The 16,227-nt window shown below is 38.8% G+C and overlaps 1 protein-coding gene across 1 annotated transcript in view; it reads right to left on the reverse strand.

Moving 5' to 3' along the window:
- Window positions 1-365: 365 nt before the first annotated feature.
- LMX1B (LIM homeobox transcription factor 1 beta) overlaps window positions 366-16,227 on the reverse strand; it is a 106,307-nt gene continuing 90,445 nt past the window's right edge. The window contains exons 3-8 of the mRNA XM_084494115.1: window positions 9,091-9,323; window positions 5,238-5,416; window positions 4,152-4,229; window positions 3,682-3,748; window positions 2,543-2,704; window positions 366-746 (exon numbers count right to left, since the gene is read on the reverse strand). Of these exons, the coding sequence (XP_084350241.1) occupies window positions 589-746; window positions 2,543-2,704; window positions 3,682-3,748; window positions 4,152-4,229; window positions 5,238-5,416; window positions 9,091-9,323 (877 nt within the window). The 3' untranslated portion in view covers window positions 366-588. The remainder of the gene's footprint in view (window positions 747-2,542; window positions 2,705-3,681; window positions 3,749-4,151; window positions 4,230-5,237; window positions 5,417-9,090; window positions 9,324-16,227) is intronic.

Below are 16,227 nucleotides of genomic sequence, written 5' to 3' on the forward strand. Positions count from 1 at the left end.
AAATGTTGAACGTCACATTTACATTAACTTCTCACAGTTCAAATGGCAATTTATCCACAACATAGTATGAATCATGCAGTAAGAAAAGGGAGGAATCTCCAGTTTCTTTGATTTATTTTTCATGTGGTTGACTGATGTCAGTATCAGTGGCTTAAAAAAAAAAAAAAAATAATTAAACATCCAAAAGAAAGGGAGAGAGAAAGGAGGAAAAGGTCTAGCTTTCTGCAAAATCCATTTCCTTTATATCGATGAGCTCAAACCAAAAAAAAAAAAAAAAAGGCTGCTGAAGAGCAGGGTCTTCTGTCCTTCCACGCTTCTCTCTTGATCTGGTGCAAGTTGGGAATCAAGGGTATGGGACCAGTGGATGTGTTTTGTTTATATATGTATGTATGTAACTAGGTAGGTATTCATATATATATACATACATACATATATGCACACAGATATAGTCTTCCTAAAAATGCTCTTTGCAGTCCAGAGGCGGCAGGAGTCACTGTGAAGGAAGAGCTGGGCAACATATGGCTGTAGAGTCTGCACTGGAAAAAGTCACTGGCTAAATATACGCCGGCTGTTTGTTTTCTTTTATTTTCATGAGGCGAAATATGAGCTCTGCATAGAGTACAGCCTGTCAATGGGGTTTCCTACTCTAGCCTGCATGGAGTTAACTTCAGAAGAGGCAAGAAAACAGTCGCTCAAGCTAGTTAAAGAGGTATCACTGTCGATATCATGAAAAATTGAGTCGTTTCCTGTAAATGAAATGTATATGTTAAGCGGTATTCTGTGCAGTCAAAGAAGGACATAGTACACATGGATGCTCATATGTTGCACACTGCAGCAAAATGGAATGCTCCTGGTTTTGTTTTGGCATGTTAACATAAGTTGGCTCTAAGCATCTGACCTATAAAGAGAAAGGCTAGCAATCAACTTGCAAAGTTCAACTGTCAGCAATACCACTTAGAAGTGCAGAAAACTGCATAAAACTACCAGTATCTAGTTTATGCCCCAGTCAACAGTACCAAAGCAAGTCCTGGCTGACAATGTAAGCAAACGGTGACAGGGGAGAAGGTCCCTGGCGTTCCTTGAGCTGGGATTCAGCACTTGTGGGGGCTCCATGGAGGAAAGGAGGACCAGACGCTGAGAGCCCAACAACAGGAAAAAGCAGCCTGAGGACCATAACCAGTAATGGTCTTCATTTACACACAAGGTAAAAGGCAGGTCAACAAACACGACGGGACCCAGGAGGAGGCCCAACTTCCCTGGCCTCAAATGAGCTACAGTTGTAAACATGCTTTCTTGTCAGAAAATTCCACTCGCTGGGGGCTGGTTTGGAACACAGCACCATTTATTTCCCTTAGCAACTAGAATTTCAGCTTACTTTGTATCTTAAGGTACCAGAAAGAGCTCTAGCTCAAGTAATGTGAGCTTTAGGAAAGTGTTACAATGGTTCTTTTTCCTTATGCCTTCATTTAAAATGGCTTTCTTTTAAATCCTGCATTGGTTTTGAAACACAGAACATGCTTCTAAATGAGTTTTGCTTAGAATTTGCCAAGCACATTGTTAGCAACAAAATCACAAGCTGTCTAATGCTCATTTGCACTTCAAATATCTTCAGCTCCTTACAGTATTTACCAAATTGCCTGGTGTGTACTGTGGACTTGCCTCAGTGGAAAAAAGTAATGACACAGACCCAAGCCAGATTTCTTGGTCTGTGCAATTCATGCTCATGAAAGTGATGTGCACATGTAACTCTGCAATGAAGTACTCCTGGTCAATACAAATGAGTCTGATGTAACAGGCCCTTGTGGGCAATAGCAAGGCCAATAATCACAGTCCAAGAAAACCTCTTAAGTTTTGTTTAAATGCCACATTGCAATTGTCCAGGATCAATTATTAGGCATTTAATGCTTGTGATGCATTTGGCGTACCTATTCACTTGATGTTGTATGGGCAGGAAATTATCAAACCAAAACATCATCTTGAGTTTGGACAGAGAATATCCTATGTATGCAGGAGAAATGTCCTGTGGTGATATACCTCTCAGTAGCTCAAGAATTGCTCTTTAACAAATCCAGGCGTCCAATCTGAGGGATCTGAGAGGGGTGGTCATTTATTCTGGAATAAATAGATTACTTATCCTTAGCAGACAACTTTTCAAAGCATTACTTTCCCAGAGCCTCTAGGAAGGGGAAAAATTTGTGAGGGAGATACAATTTGTCTCTGTTTATTTTTAGATGTCTTGGATAGTGATTTAAAAAAAATGGAGCTGGAGAGGTACTGATGCTTGTTTTTATCATTTATCAAAACTATACTCTGAAGTAGTTTTGAAGGGTGTCCAGAGCCTGGGATAAGCTCTCTTCTACCCACTTATGTGTACATGAAAACATACACACAAAACTGTCTGGTACAAACTCCCTGGTACAAATCCCAGAAAAAAAAAAATAAAAAAAAATTATAAAAGCAAGTAACTCTGTTGAACCTTTGGAGTATGAACCTGCATATGAACCCTGCTATTTCTGATGCAGCAGAATGATGCGTGCCTTACCATAAGGATTCATGTGGTCGCCTGGCATTTGTGGAGGGGTAAGACCCTGCTGAAATGGGTCTGTGCCATAACTGCTTTGATCCATTGCTACAATCTGCTGTTGTGGCGGTGCAAGTGGTGTGTAAGATGTCATCATCCCTTCCATTCGATTAGACATTACTTCTGCAGAAGACACAGGAGGGCACAGTCACTGCTTAGCAACAGAGGCTGCAGACAGTAGTATTGGTGGCATTACTGAACATGAGATCAGAAGGAATACAGCTAGGTGCTATTCAGAGGAGCATTCCCAATCTTGTCTGAGAGTACAACCCTCAACAGTAAATTGAAAGACTTGTAATCTCTGACTACATAATTATGGAGCTCCTGGGTGCTTGACCATAACTTCCCAAAGTCTCCTGTGTCTGGCATATCCCTTATAACATCTAATGCCTGTTGATGCCAGCCTAATACTGCTAATGCAGCAATGGTACAATGATTCCCTAAGCTGGAGTGGATATCATGTTGAGCAATCAGTAAGTGCTTCCTTGACAGCATGCAGAACAGCCCCATGTGCTGCTCACAGACCATGATCCTGAACACCAGGACAGTTTTGATGTTCTGTGTAAAGAAGAGGATATGAGGTTGCAAGGCCTTGAGATGCTGCTCCTTAGCAGCATCCATGAAGCAGCAGGACAAGCCCTAGCACCTCTGTGCAAGTCCTGCCGAATGATCTGGGGCACAGCAGGGCAGCAGCAATGTTGATGCCCTTGCAGGCAGTTTGCAGATGCCCAGCCATTCATGGTTCCCTTTTTTCATGAGAAAATAAAGCTAACTGTGGGATCTCCCTGGAGTGGGCCTCCTGGAGATTTCCTCCAGTGAAAGCTCCTCTGTACTGCATATTTATTTTAGGAAGGTAGTAACAGCTTCTGTGTAAGCACTTCCAGGGTCTGGCCCCATGGAAGAACTTTGGGATAACCCATGGCAAGCACTTGGACACAGCTGCTGTGTGTGCTTCCACAGATGATGGCACACATTACCTACAGAGCTGTGAATGCCATGTATGGCTGTTCCAAGACATTATGCACCCATGTGGGAATGGCACTTTGAGAAATCTTGAAGATTCTTTTCCCCTTGCTTTACCTCCATCTCAAATCCCCTACCTTGCCCTAGTCGCTGGGAGTTTTGTTGCTCCTGCTGCTGCTGATGCCTTCGTGCTAGCTTTTTCATCTGAATAAAAGAGGAAGAACAGAACAATTTCATGGGTCTGAATGAAATATTTTTTTCCTTTCAAAATTCTTTGCAAATATTAAGTCAATAAATACAGACCACTTATATTCATACATACATCACTGTGGTTTCAGTTTATTTTCTAAGCTTAAACATTTCAGTTTCTACTTCATATTTGCATGCAAAATTTACTCCCAACCTTGTATTGCTTTGAGGACAAGAACTTAATGTTTGTGTTTGAAAGTGGCCCTTCTCTTATGGATGTAGAAAGCAGAGAATGAAAAATGTGTATAGTTTAGTCCCTAGGATCTTTGTGATATGTACAACAACTCAGGGAGGAGAAAGGAATCTCTGTTGCAGGACAATTTGTATTCTACATTTCAAAACACGACAAACAACCTACCTTTGCTCTTTGGTTTTGAAACCAGACCTGGACAACTCGCACACTGAGTCCTGTTTCAGCTGCTAGTGTTTCTCTGACCTAAAAGAAGAAAAATTTAATGACATAATTTTTTTTCAAATTATTATTATTATTATTATTATTATTATTATTATACATCTAGTAAGTTATGTTAAGAGAAAGACGTTTGTATTTACAATAAAAATTTCAGGTACAGAATTAATTTTTTAAAATCCCTCATATTTTTGCAGTTTGTGCAAGTTCTGCCCTTCATATCACTACCAGTTTAACAAGTATTAAACAAATGCTCTGAGCTGTGTAAAATTATATTAACTCATTTCATGATTTTTGTCTTACCCATAAATGAGTTCTGTATAAAAATCAGAAATTTAGTATGAACACTTTTCATATTTTTTAAGTAGAACTTGATACTTTAAAATGGCAACAAGGCACATTGCACTGTCCCGAGAGACATACTTTGTACATCTGCAAGAGAAAGTTACTTTTTCCAACAATGACAATTTTGGGGATCTGACTCCATTTTTTCCCAATCAAATTTAGGAGGAAATGTTACCTAGGTGGCTTTTCACCAAGATTTGATTTTCATCAGCTTTATCATACCTTTCCCTAGCTGCTGTAACTGAGATTAACACCATGATTAATTTTCATAAAAAAACAGGACTGGAAGGACAAGTAGTGGGACTAGGATTCTGCACCCATCTTGCTGGACAGTGATTCCCTCTGTGGTGGAAAGAAGGACACAAAGACCCTTGTTTATCCAGGCTCTGGCTGTCCATGACTACTACATGTTTTACAAGAAGCAAACAGCATTGCTCCACAGGAATCGGTCTCAGTTACATTCTGAGTACCCAGAAATAACATTATGCTGATCCCAAGCTACTAACTGCTTAAGGATAAGAAGGAATTTGGGTGAGTACTGCCATATGCTGGCCCGGTTTTCTACATTTACCACAGATACCTGATGCTGGCCCAGGAAGGGGCAGGGGCCTGTGTGGACCTGTGGCCTAACCCTGTCACCATCACGGCCTGGTGTCAGAACTTACTGGTGGCCCCTGATGATGCACCTACCTTCCTACAGGGCTTGGAAGACACTTCAAAGGATGCTTTGAATGCTCGTCTCTGTTGTGTAGTAAGTATTGTCCTTGGTCGTTTAGGTCTCCTTGGGTCTTTCCCATCGTCACTTCCTTTTCCTTGGGTTACTTGTCCTTTGGTGGGTTTAACATCTCCATCTTCATCATCACTTTTAACTGGTGAGAAAAAAAAAAAAAAAAAAAAGAATATAGAACCGTGCTTGTTCCACCAAGATAACAACATGTATGAGAACTACTCTTCAGCTGCAAACTTGTCAGCAGGTTCAACTATTATCCTATGCTTATTTGAAGAATTAAATTTACTTAAATTCTCTTAAATGTGTGTACACTGCCTAAATCAAATTTCACAAAAGCAGAAGAATGAGCTTAAGTTTAAATTAAGGGCATGGGACTAATCAGGGGGTGGAAACTCAGAATGTGCTTCAGGAACTGGGCACTGATAGACTTGGTGCCCTTCCAGCATTTCCTGGTCTGATCTATGCTCACCTGCTGACACTGTTGCAACCACACCAACTAGCTTTCCAACACTTTCCTTTCACAGAATAGCTGCATCTTCTCCTAGAGCACTAGTTTCAGAGAGGTGCTACGGAAGCAAAACAGTGTAAACGCAAATACTCCCAAAATATCTTAAGCTCTGTTTCATTAAATATAGCATAGATTCCAGTTATTGTTTTGAATATTTTGAAGCTCTGGAGGTAATATTAAATATATTCTTTGCCCTCTCATTTCTGCATCCCATGGAAAACATCAGTATCCTTTCTCTGGGTATTACAATGTGTCTACATGTACATGCACAAATTTATCTTGCTTGGCAAATACAAATAAATATAGATGTGCTTGTGTAGAATAAATAGATTATTTGTATTTTCTGTAGTTAGTTTCTAAATATTCTTATGATCTGGTGATATGATGCATGTTAGCGTATTGTACTGGGAAATTTCAATCTCAGTGGTAAAGTTTGAAGAGTAAGTATGAATTCTAATGTGAAAAACTTTTCAACGTGGTATATTTTATTTTACCAGACTACTGTTTGTTTTTTTTTCTTCCAGAAAACATTATTACACTATTCTAGGGACTTCAGCCTTAAGAAACATGCTGCAATTTTGATATACTCAAAGATGGCGTTTGGGGAATTAACAAATTAGACTTTAATTCATTTTAAGGTCTGATTATTATGTACCTAGCAATCTAATCACCTTTTACTTTAATAAGCATCTTTTTCCTAATGATTAAAGAGAAGTTCAGTCATTTTAATAACCATGACATTATTAACTTTTGAGCATGCCATTTCTAAGGAAAGGTTTGTGAGGATTAATATTGCTCATTGGAGGGTTACTTTTGTGTCCAATGGATAAATATTTGATTGGGGAAGGACACATACTCAGCCAGGGGTATGTGAGATCATTTGCTCTCACACAGGCTTTTGTGAGATCTATGTTTTCAATGTATTCGACAATGGGAGATGAAACATCCCATTTAATTTGTTAACTTGTTTTTCAGGTTTGGGCTTGGCTAACAGAGAATAATGGTGAAAAAGCATATCCAGGAGTAAGAAACTAACCCTTGTGCCAAGGGAAAATGAAGTTGAAACCAAATTTATTTTGTACTGCTTTGGCATCTTACTGCCCATCTGATCACAAAACATAAAATCTAGTAGTAAAGGACTATCTGTGCCAGATGTAGTCCTCAGAGGCAGCTGGCAAACAGCAACCAACAGTCCCAGCGTGGCACACTCACACTTGCTGACAAGAACAGCAGAGCAGCAGCAGGATTACCACACTCATCACTGCAGGACTGGGTACAGCCTTGCTCACTGGTCTTCTCGAAGGGGTTTGTCTGGATACAGACAGTCTTCAGCAGGTTGCTGAAGCTGGTGATGGTAAAACACACTAAAAGGCAAGTAGGAAACTCACACACCTCAGGAAGATTCACAAAGTACAAACCTTGTGACATGAGATTTAGAAAGGCTCTGATCCTGCACATCCTGCTGAATCAGCAGTGACCTTTGTCTTACAGCATTCATGACACAAAAATATAAATTTGAGCAATGTGGTGAATATGGCTCTCAGATTAGAGACTAAATATAATTACTATTCCTAGTGAATTTGGAATAATGTATTTTCCCAAACTACAGGGAAACATTTGTATTATTTGTACGCTTAATGGAATGGTAATTGTTGATTTTCTTAGACATTTTCTTGGGAAACAAATGAGCAATTACGATGACTGGCAGCAGTCTACATACACACTGTCTCTAGTCTTGAACTCAGCCAGAGCACACTGCAATGCAAAGTTTCCAGTCTTCGTGAGTATACACAGCACAGGAAGGAGGAATCCTGTCTCTCCTGGAAATGCTTGAGCTTCACACCCAGTCCTCACTGTAACAGCAGCCAGATACACTGGATTTTGGACTGGAGAACCCACATCCAGTACATGAAGTGTTTATCCTGTGAACTACTGTGCTCTCAGCCCCAGATAGACAGCAAGTGTCTTTTCTCACCCTTTCAAAACTTCCCCTAGGAAGTGGGTGGAGGACAGGAAGTATTTATTTCTCCCTCGCTGCAGAGAACTTGGGGAAAACACCCATCAGCTGCTGTCAGTTGTGAGGACTCTACTTCCTTCTTTAGGAAAAGGTGAAAGTTCTTTTTGCACAGTATGGTGCCTCAGTCCTCAGGCCAGGTGGTGCAGGCTTGTAATCATACTGTTCAAACCCTAGGTCCCAATTAAGGGAGAGGTTACTTCACACTGTAGACTAGCAGCAGTGCATTTTAGTGAGGTATTGAACCTGTCATCCCTGGAACCTGGACAGTTTGAACCCCTTTAGTTTGCACTCATCAGGAACAGTGTAGGACCTGTAGGAGACATCCTTGACAATCCATAACAGGCAAGCTCTGCATGCCTCACTTCTGTACCATGTGTAGCACACAAACCATAGAGCAGCTATCCTGTGTCAGTATGTAGACTGCCTCCTATGTTTACACAAGAACAAAGCTCAAACACAAAATAACATGTACAACACAAATGATCAGAAAGCATGGAAGAGACATACTACCAGAAAGAAGTCTGGGTGGAGATAAGGAGAGTCAAATATTGTACTTGAAATCATTCAGAGATGGTCTCCAAGTTACTGCATTTTTTTTATTTTGTGTGTGTGTGTGTGAGTCTCCTTGCCTGCCTTAACAGGAATTGATATGCAGACATCCTCTCCGTGTGAGCCACAGTGGCTTCGTCTGCACCACTCATGCTATTGCTGGAACAAACCCGTTTCTCTCTCTCCTCTCTCTCCCTTTTTTTTTTTTTTTCTTTCAGATTCTTTTCAGTATGTGTATGTGGTACTTGTCATTTCCCTTAAAGTTAGTGCCTGTGATTTGAAGAGAGAATTTATTTATTTTTGGTCAAGATTGTGTTTTTCTATGAGATTGTAGTATGTGAATCAGACTGACTTCAAATATCCAAGACCTCGTTTAAAGTGTAGGCATACTTTCCTCCACCTAAAATTTGCTCTGATTTCAGGGAATCTTCTGCACATATACTTTCAACAATAAGCTACAAAAATGGGAAAAGTAAAAAACATGATTTTTCAGAGTATTCCAAAATATAATAAATAAACAAATAAAATAAATAAACTTTTGTCCTTTACTAAGAGAGCAGCAAATTAAGTTAAGGAGAACAGACTAGGGATTTACAACTGTGCCTGCTAAGAGATGTCATTTGCATGGGTGGCATCTGCATATAGAGAAAGTAGATGTGTAAATGCATATACTTCTCTGTAAAAATGCTCTACAAACCTTTGTGTTTTTTCCATCTGGGGCAGAAGTGGGAAAGCTCACCTGAGTCTGAGTCGTCTGGGCTGACAGAGCTCAACAGGTCTTTCTCTTTTTCGTAGTCACTTTTGCAGAGCAACTGCCCTTCCTTCAGAACAAATTCATCCCCTTTCCTCAGCTGTCGTTCACAAACGCAGCAGCAGAAGCAGCTTAAGTGGTAAACACACTCCAGGGCTCTCATCACAAATTCTGTTGGGGCAATCTTTTCCATGCAGCCACTGCACTTGGCAGCAAACAGCCTGTAAGAAAGGCAGTAAAGTCAAAGAGAATGTCAGATCATACACTGCATGAATTTAAATACAACAAATTATTCAACTTAACTACAGATCAGCTTGCCTAATACTTTTGTACACTGGGAAACTTGCATCCTTAGTCTTGGAAACACTGTAAGCATGCATTTTATTCAAGTGTCAGTCACTTTGGATTAGAGATTTGTCTCACTGTTTTGTTCCTCTTCAAGATAAGAAACATTAAGGTGCTCTCAGAGTTTGGATAACTTTCTTCAAAACCAAATTTACTTTAATTTACTTTTTGGAAGAAGGCAAACAAAACAAAACAAAAAGCTGATCTCCATTGTTTGTTTGTTTTGTTGTTGTTTTGTTTTGTTTTATATATATATATATTTACACAGGAGTTCTGACATCAGCATTTTAACCTAATCTGAATAGATTTCATGACTTGCCCTTTCTGGTATCGTCTGTCTCTGAGGAGGTTAACAGATGAACACAGAAAAAAGCATGGAAGCTTATTGCTAATGCTTAGCAGAAGATGACACACACATGCAATCACACACATGCAATTGATAAAGAGAGGAGTGAAATAACATGGCTTTTCTTTGGATGTTGAGTTATTCCAGACCAACCTGTCTCCAAAGAGAATACTGTGCATTTTAAATGGTGTGAAACATCCTTTGGCAGAGACAGGCAGCGATACAATCTGCTAAATTACCACTATAATCACAGGCTCTGGAATATACGCTATATTCCAGACTAGTTCTTATTAAACCTTTATTAACCCCCTCTTTCATCCATCATTAATTTTCTAAGATAAAGTTTGAATGATTTAGATTAATTTTATTTTGCTTTTCTAATAGCAACTGGGAATCTCCCTAAGTGAGCTTTTCGGAAGAGGGCTGCTTCAAATAAAGATGAATAGCTAAGTTATGTCCCTGTATCACATAGTGGCTTTGGTAATTTGAAATTCAGTGTCTCTTATGGCAATACATCAAAGTGCAAGGTGCATTAATATTTACATTTTTTAAAATAAAATTAACACAACTGCACCAATGCATTCACAGGAAAAAGGAGATTCTACCTTTTAGGATGAGGTATGCTGCTTTCTTTTTCATCCTCAAAATTATCACTTTTTTTTTTTTTTTTTTTTTTAATAAAAGGCAAATATCATCAATTTTAGAAGGCACCGTCTGTGGTAGCTACTGAGTTCTCCAAAGCTTCCATTTTGTTTGCACTGAGAAAATACAGCAAAATGGCAACCACTAGCTTTTCAGAAAAGCGTAGCGTCACAAAATGGGCAAGAGGGAAAAGAAAATGTAAATACATTTGCATACTGCATTCAAAGAAAGGTGGAATGCCCAAGACATTGTGTATTTTTTACATTTGTATCTTTTGATCTGATTAAAGAGATCTACTCTATTAACCTTGCTGGTTTGGTGTATATCTTTGCACAATCACAGCTACAACATGACAGATATGCATTGCACAAGTCATACAAGGAACACTTAGCAACTCCTTTTTGGGTACATAATGAATTAAATCCATTAAAGGAAAATTGATGCCGTGCAGGACCCACAGCCACTGCTGGTATATAGGCCATTTGATTTCCTGCAGTCTATTGGATTTGCCTATATGTTTGGGTTTTTTTGCTCTTACATACAAACTTTATAAGAGGAAAATATGATTTTATGTTCTAACTAGTAAGCATCACAAAAATATTACAATGTCTTAGCTAGCAAATTCCTATGCAGGAAGTATTTCTATTTATGCATAATAACATATCTGAAAGGATTAAAATACAATGGGAAAAAAAGAGCAAACAGATTTTAAGCACTTAAAAAAAGTTGTTTCTATTTAACTGCTTAAACCTATTTGACTCAGTTTAATTAAGCTTGTATCTTTTGTTTGAAGACTGTTGTGATGATGGAGCACACTTAAAGAATCTGAAGATTAGCAAATCTGGTGTGAAGGCATCCGGCTCCCCTAACTGGCATCAGTTCATTTATACTAGGGTGACAGTTAACCTGTGTACGCTTCAGTAAAATTCAATGGATGGCTATCAGGAGGGATGGGACAGACCCTACATGTGGTAACAGCTCTGATGGGCTGCAGATGTAACAGCCTGACTGAGAAACGCTTCTGCCATTTCTGTTTCTACAGTTTCCAGGTTCCTGACTTCATTTGCATTTCAAATCAGTGCTCTTGGTATGAGAAATCTTAGAAAGAAACTTCAGAAAGTGACCGTGATCCTGCACTGTAATCTGTCTAAAACTCTTTGTGATACTGCTGTGATAATGATGATAAAACTCCAGCACTGTGGTCATGCTATTAATAAAAATAATGCTGAGTGATCAGTGTACTTCATACGGAGGCTTTCCACAGAAAGAGTTAATGTAGGATGTCTGCTCCACCAAGCTCCTTTGTAGGCAGACCACAGAAGCCAGACTCTGACAGATACTGAAAGCATAAGGACTTTTTTCTCTTTGAAAGAATAAACTAGCAGAGATGCTGGTTCCAAGAGATCACGCAGTAAGTCCTTCTGGGCCAAACCATCCATACTGCAAATCTGCTGGACCAGCAGGCAGCCCTGTGTGGGTGGCAGCCATGGGACTGCACCCCAGCACAAGGTGAGCCCAGGTAGAAAGCAGCTAGCAGACAGAAACCTTCCTGCTTTGCCACCTGAGTGCAGGAGAAAGGGCAGCTTCCCTTGGAAATGCTGCAGGAGCCAGGGCACAGAAGGCCTGCTACAGCTCTTTTGCAGAGGGGACAGCATGTGAGTGGTTCAGGGCCTCTGAAGCTGGGGTTGGACGAATATTGCAATAAATGGTGTATTGCAATAGTTAAGACAGCAACAGCCTTCAGTTTTCTCCCAAGCAAACTGCAAAATCTGCCACCATCCAATTAAATTCAAAACATAAACATAATATGTTTAGAAATAATTTTAAGTAGGAAGGCATACACTGCCCCTTCACCTTTCTTCTAAGTGGAACATAGAAACATTCTTTCTTCTTATCCTTGTGCTATGGTGTGTGTTGTTTACCTGAGTAGTGTCTTCTATGTTATATTGCTTTATGAAGTGCTTTTTTCTCTTTTTTTCCTCAAAGTAAAAGATGGCCAACACAAATAGAATATAGTTCATGTTACTTATTGGCAATTGACTATTGCTAGAAAGGTGGTGCTTCCACAGTAATGTTTCCAAATGCAGTCTTTTAGTTATAAAGAATTACATAGTTGTCAATGTAGTATTAAATCATTCAAATTAACAGTTATATTTGTCTGACAATACTACATGAACTTCATATCTCTAAATTGTCCTTTGTCAACATAATAAAATATCATAATCTGTACTCAGATACTGTCTGCATTATAACATGCAGTCACAGATATTGAACTGTAGTGGATTTAATTCTGTGATTATAAAATTTTCATTTAATTTACCTTATAAAGTGTTTATTGGTATTTTTTCAGCTTCCAGAAAGTAATCCAGGGTTATGCACCTTTTTTTTTTTTTTTTTTTTTTTTTTTTTTGCACAAGGCAGTCTCACAACAGGAAACTAATCTTGACAAATGACCAGTCTTTGATATCTGTGACCTAAAACACTGCTCATTAGACTGTTCATTTTATAAACGAATGGTAATAAACCTGTTGAGAAGTGTAGGATAGCAGGAATACTTTACAGATCACCCTTTGCAGCTTTTAATCAAAGCAATACATTTGATGGGGAGCATGCAGATATTATGCGCTGAGACAAAGACTGTCTTACTTAACCATATTTAAAGAAATTTTTCTTTTACTTTCTATACTTTTTTTACAAATAATTTGCATAACTCTGGCTTTTTACCCCCCCTGGCTGATTATCTCCAGCTCTCTTAAGTTAACGTCAAACCTCAAAATCCTTGGACTTGTTAAAGTATGTGGAGAGTGGAAATCAAATGCCTTTATTAGAAGCCCCAGGAAATCTCTGACTCCTAAGCACAACGAAAACATTCCAAAGAAAATTGTTCAAAGAGGACAAAAGAGAAAAGCAGAACAAGAAAACCTTGTTTTGAATCAATGATTGCAAGAGTTTTATAAATAAATTCTGTTGCCTGGACAATTTTGAAAGACAACTCAATAAGTTTAGGAGTTTTTAAGTGTGTTTGTCTCTATGCCTGAAATACTTAGGGGATTCAGCTGAGCTAAAGCCTGGAACAATGGCCTGTTTGTCCATTCAAGTATTTGAAACAATCACTGTGAAGCAAATTCACAGTACTAGATATCAAAAAATATTCACTATTTTAAACTGGGTGAACGTACCAAATTAATTTTGCATATATTTTAGGGGCAATGAAAGCAGTAAGACATGTGGTCCTGTCTTTAAACAGTAGATGAAAATGTTCACAAGCGGAAGAGGCCATAAAGATTTTATTTGGTAGAATATCCCTGTGAAGTCAGGATGAATCAGTAATCCTTAGGAACAACCACAGTTACATGATCCGTTGTGCCTTCCTGCATGGGCACAACCATCTGGTGTTTAGTATGTACTACTGATTTATTATCTCTTGCGTAGCTATCTTGCTGTAAGTTTGACCCTGCTATGCTCCTGAAAACCACTGTTCTGCTGTTTACTCTTATAACATCCAAATATCCCACCCTTTACCTTTCTATTGCTCACACAGGTCCTTCATTTCCTCCTGTTTGTTGGCAAATACATTTTAATTGTTTTATTATAACTAATTTAATCTGTGCTGAGTGATATCAATGTACAATATGAAATTTGCTGTTCATATTAAGTGTGGTTCAAGAGGTTTGTTATATAGAACAGAGGTATAAAAATAGACTAATTCAGTCAGGTTGTTTATTTACTGGACTTCTGCCATGAAGCAGTAAACAGGAAGTTATTAAGTCAAATTTGATATATGTGAGAGGACAGATGCTGCCATCTAACTGAAATGTTAAATCATTTTCCTTTGCATTATTCTGGTATTATGTGTTGCAAGAAACCACAGCAGATACCTGCCTTTTCTTTACTTAATAAATATGCAAAGATGATGGTAATAAGCTTTTGTAAATATTGTAGATATGGTCTTAAACTCTGATGCTTTTCTTTCTGATAATAGCTGTTATATGACATCCCTATCATGCCTATATATACAACTGGGAGTTCACTTGGCACTCAGAAGTAGTCAATAGTAAAAAAAGTATGTTAGAAATGAAGTAAAATGTATTATGCTTTTCACAAAACTAAGTTTAATTAAGGGAAGAAATTAAATTACTAATGAATGACATCCATTACTTGTTCTTCAAAAAACATTTTGATACTTCTTTGTTCTTTAGATGACATGGAAAGGGGAAATACTATGCATGTTTTTTTTCAAGAATAGGACTTGAACATTTCTGTAGCATCTTACAACTCATGGGTGCACATAAAAAAAGAAAAACTTGCTTGGCTACACTAAATTCTGAACATTAAAAACATCTCGAGTGCACCAAAGTAGAACAGAAATATTATAATTTTATGCTTTGGGAAAAAAATAAAAATAAAAATTCATTTTAAATATGATTAAAATCATAGCAGAAAAAATAATTACATAGTTTATTAAAGTCTACTTCATAGATTAATCTTCAGTAAAAGAAAACTAATTCCACTTCACTGAGTATTAATATAATGAATAAAATGTACAAACATGGAAAATTTAAATGTCTCTAGAAAAAAGGTAATATAGAGAGAGAACCTAAAACATACGCACAAAAAAAACCACCTTTTTCTAGATGGAAGACTGAAGAAAATATTTATTAAGCCTCTATCCACAGGTGCTGTATTAAGAATACCACCTACTGATGAACACTTGCATTTAAAGCTATGCTTCACAATGTGCAAGTGAATACTTTGATTAAAATGTGGCACCGAGGTACCTTTTTTCCCATGAACATTTGACCTGTATTTTTACATGAAGTGCTGTACTGCCACCCAAAAGTAACCTAGCAGATAAAATAATGATGGAGACAACGCAGTCCCATGCTATGCATGCATGTGCTTTGAGGCTGGCAGGAGCTTGAGCCCATGTGTTACCAGAGAGCTACAGTCCTGTGGTGCTCTGCACACTGAACACTGGTCCCTTGAACTTTCATCAGCTGGCAGCTTCATCAGCTGGTCTGACCCACACAATGACTTGCATAAGACACGCAACTAAAATACTACCCTCTGCTTGAGATTTCTTTCCTACTGGAATAAAAGGAAGTGGTCCCATTTGTGTGAACAGGAACAGAATTTGGTCCATTTTCAGGACCTGCCAAGGCTTTGGGCACTCGGATGACAGCATTGCAAGAACCTCTGTGCCCTGCAGCACTGTGGGCTGGACCAGCAACACCACCAGCCTCTGCTCTTGCAAAAGGCACAGCTGCTGAAGACTCTCCCACCCAGGTGAGTTTCCTCTCCCTACAGCTGCCCCTTGCATGGCCACTGCTTGCTGCCTGCACGCAAGGTGCTGAGCCTAGGCCTGGCCCCCTCTGCAGCTGCAGCCCTTGGCAGAGGGAGGGTGCACTCCATGGCCCCTCGGGCTCTTCCTGCTGATGGCTCCAGGATTGAACTCACAGTTCCAAGATGAATTAAAAAGATGCAACTAATGGATTCAGTAAAACATGTAAGAATACCTGTAATTCAACATCACCATGCAAAGGCAACTTGCTGAAGTAGGGACAGAATGAATGGAAAAGTTGCATCTTCCTTAACTATAAAGTAAAACATAAAATGTAAAGTGCAGAGGAGTTTCTTGCTTCAAGCAGAATGTGACAGAATGGATTCTTCTCTTTGCTTAATTTTCATCCCCTAATTGACCACTTTGTTCAATGCCTTCTATCACTGCCATGCAGCTCTATTTTATAGCATTTTTCCTTACAACACTTTGATGGAAAAATTTATGAAGAATC

This window comes from Aythya ferina (genome assembly GCF_964211825.1).
Source record: "Aythya ferina genome assembly, chromosome: 20".
Taxonomy (NCBI): Eukaryota; Metazoa; Chordata; class Aves; order Anseriformes; family Anatidae; genus Aythya; species Aythya ferina.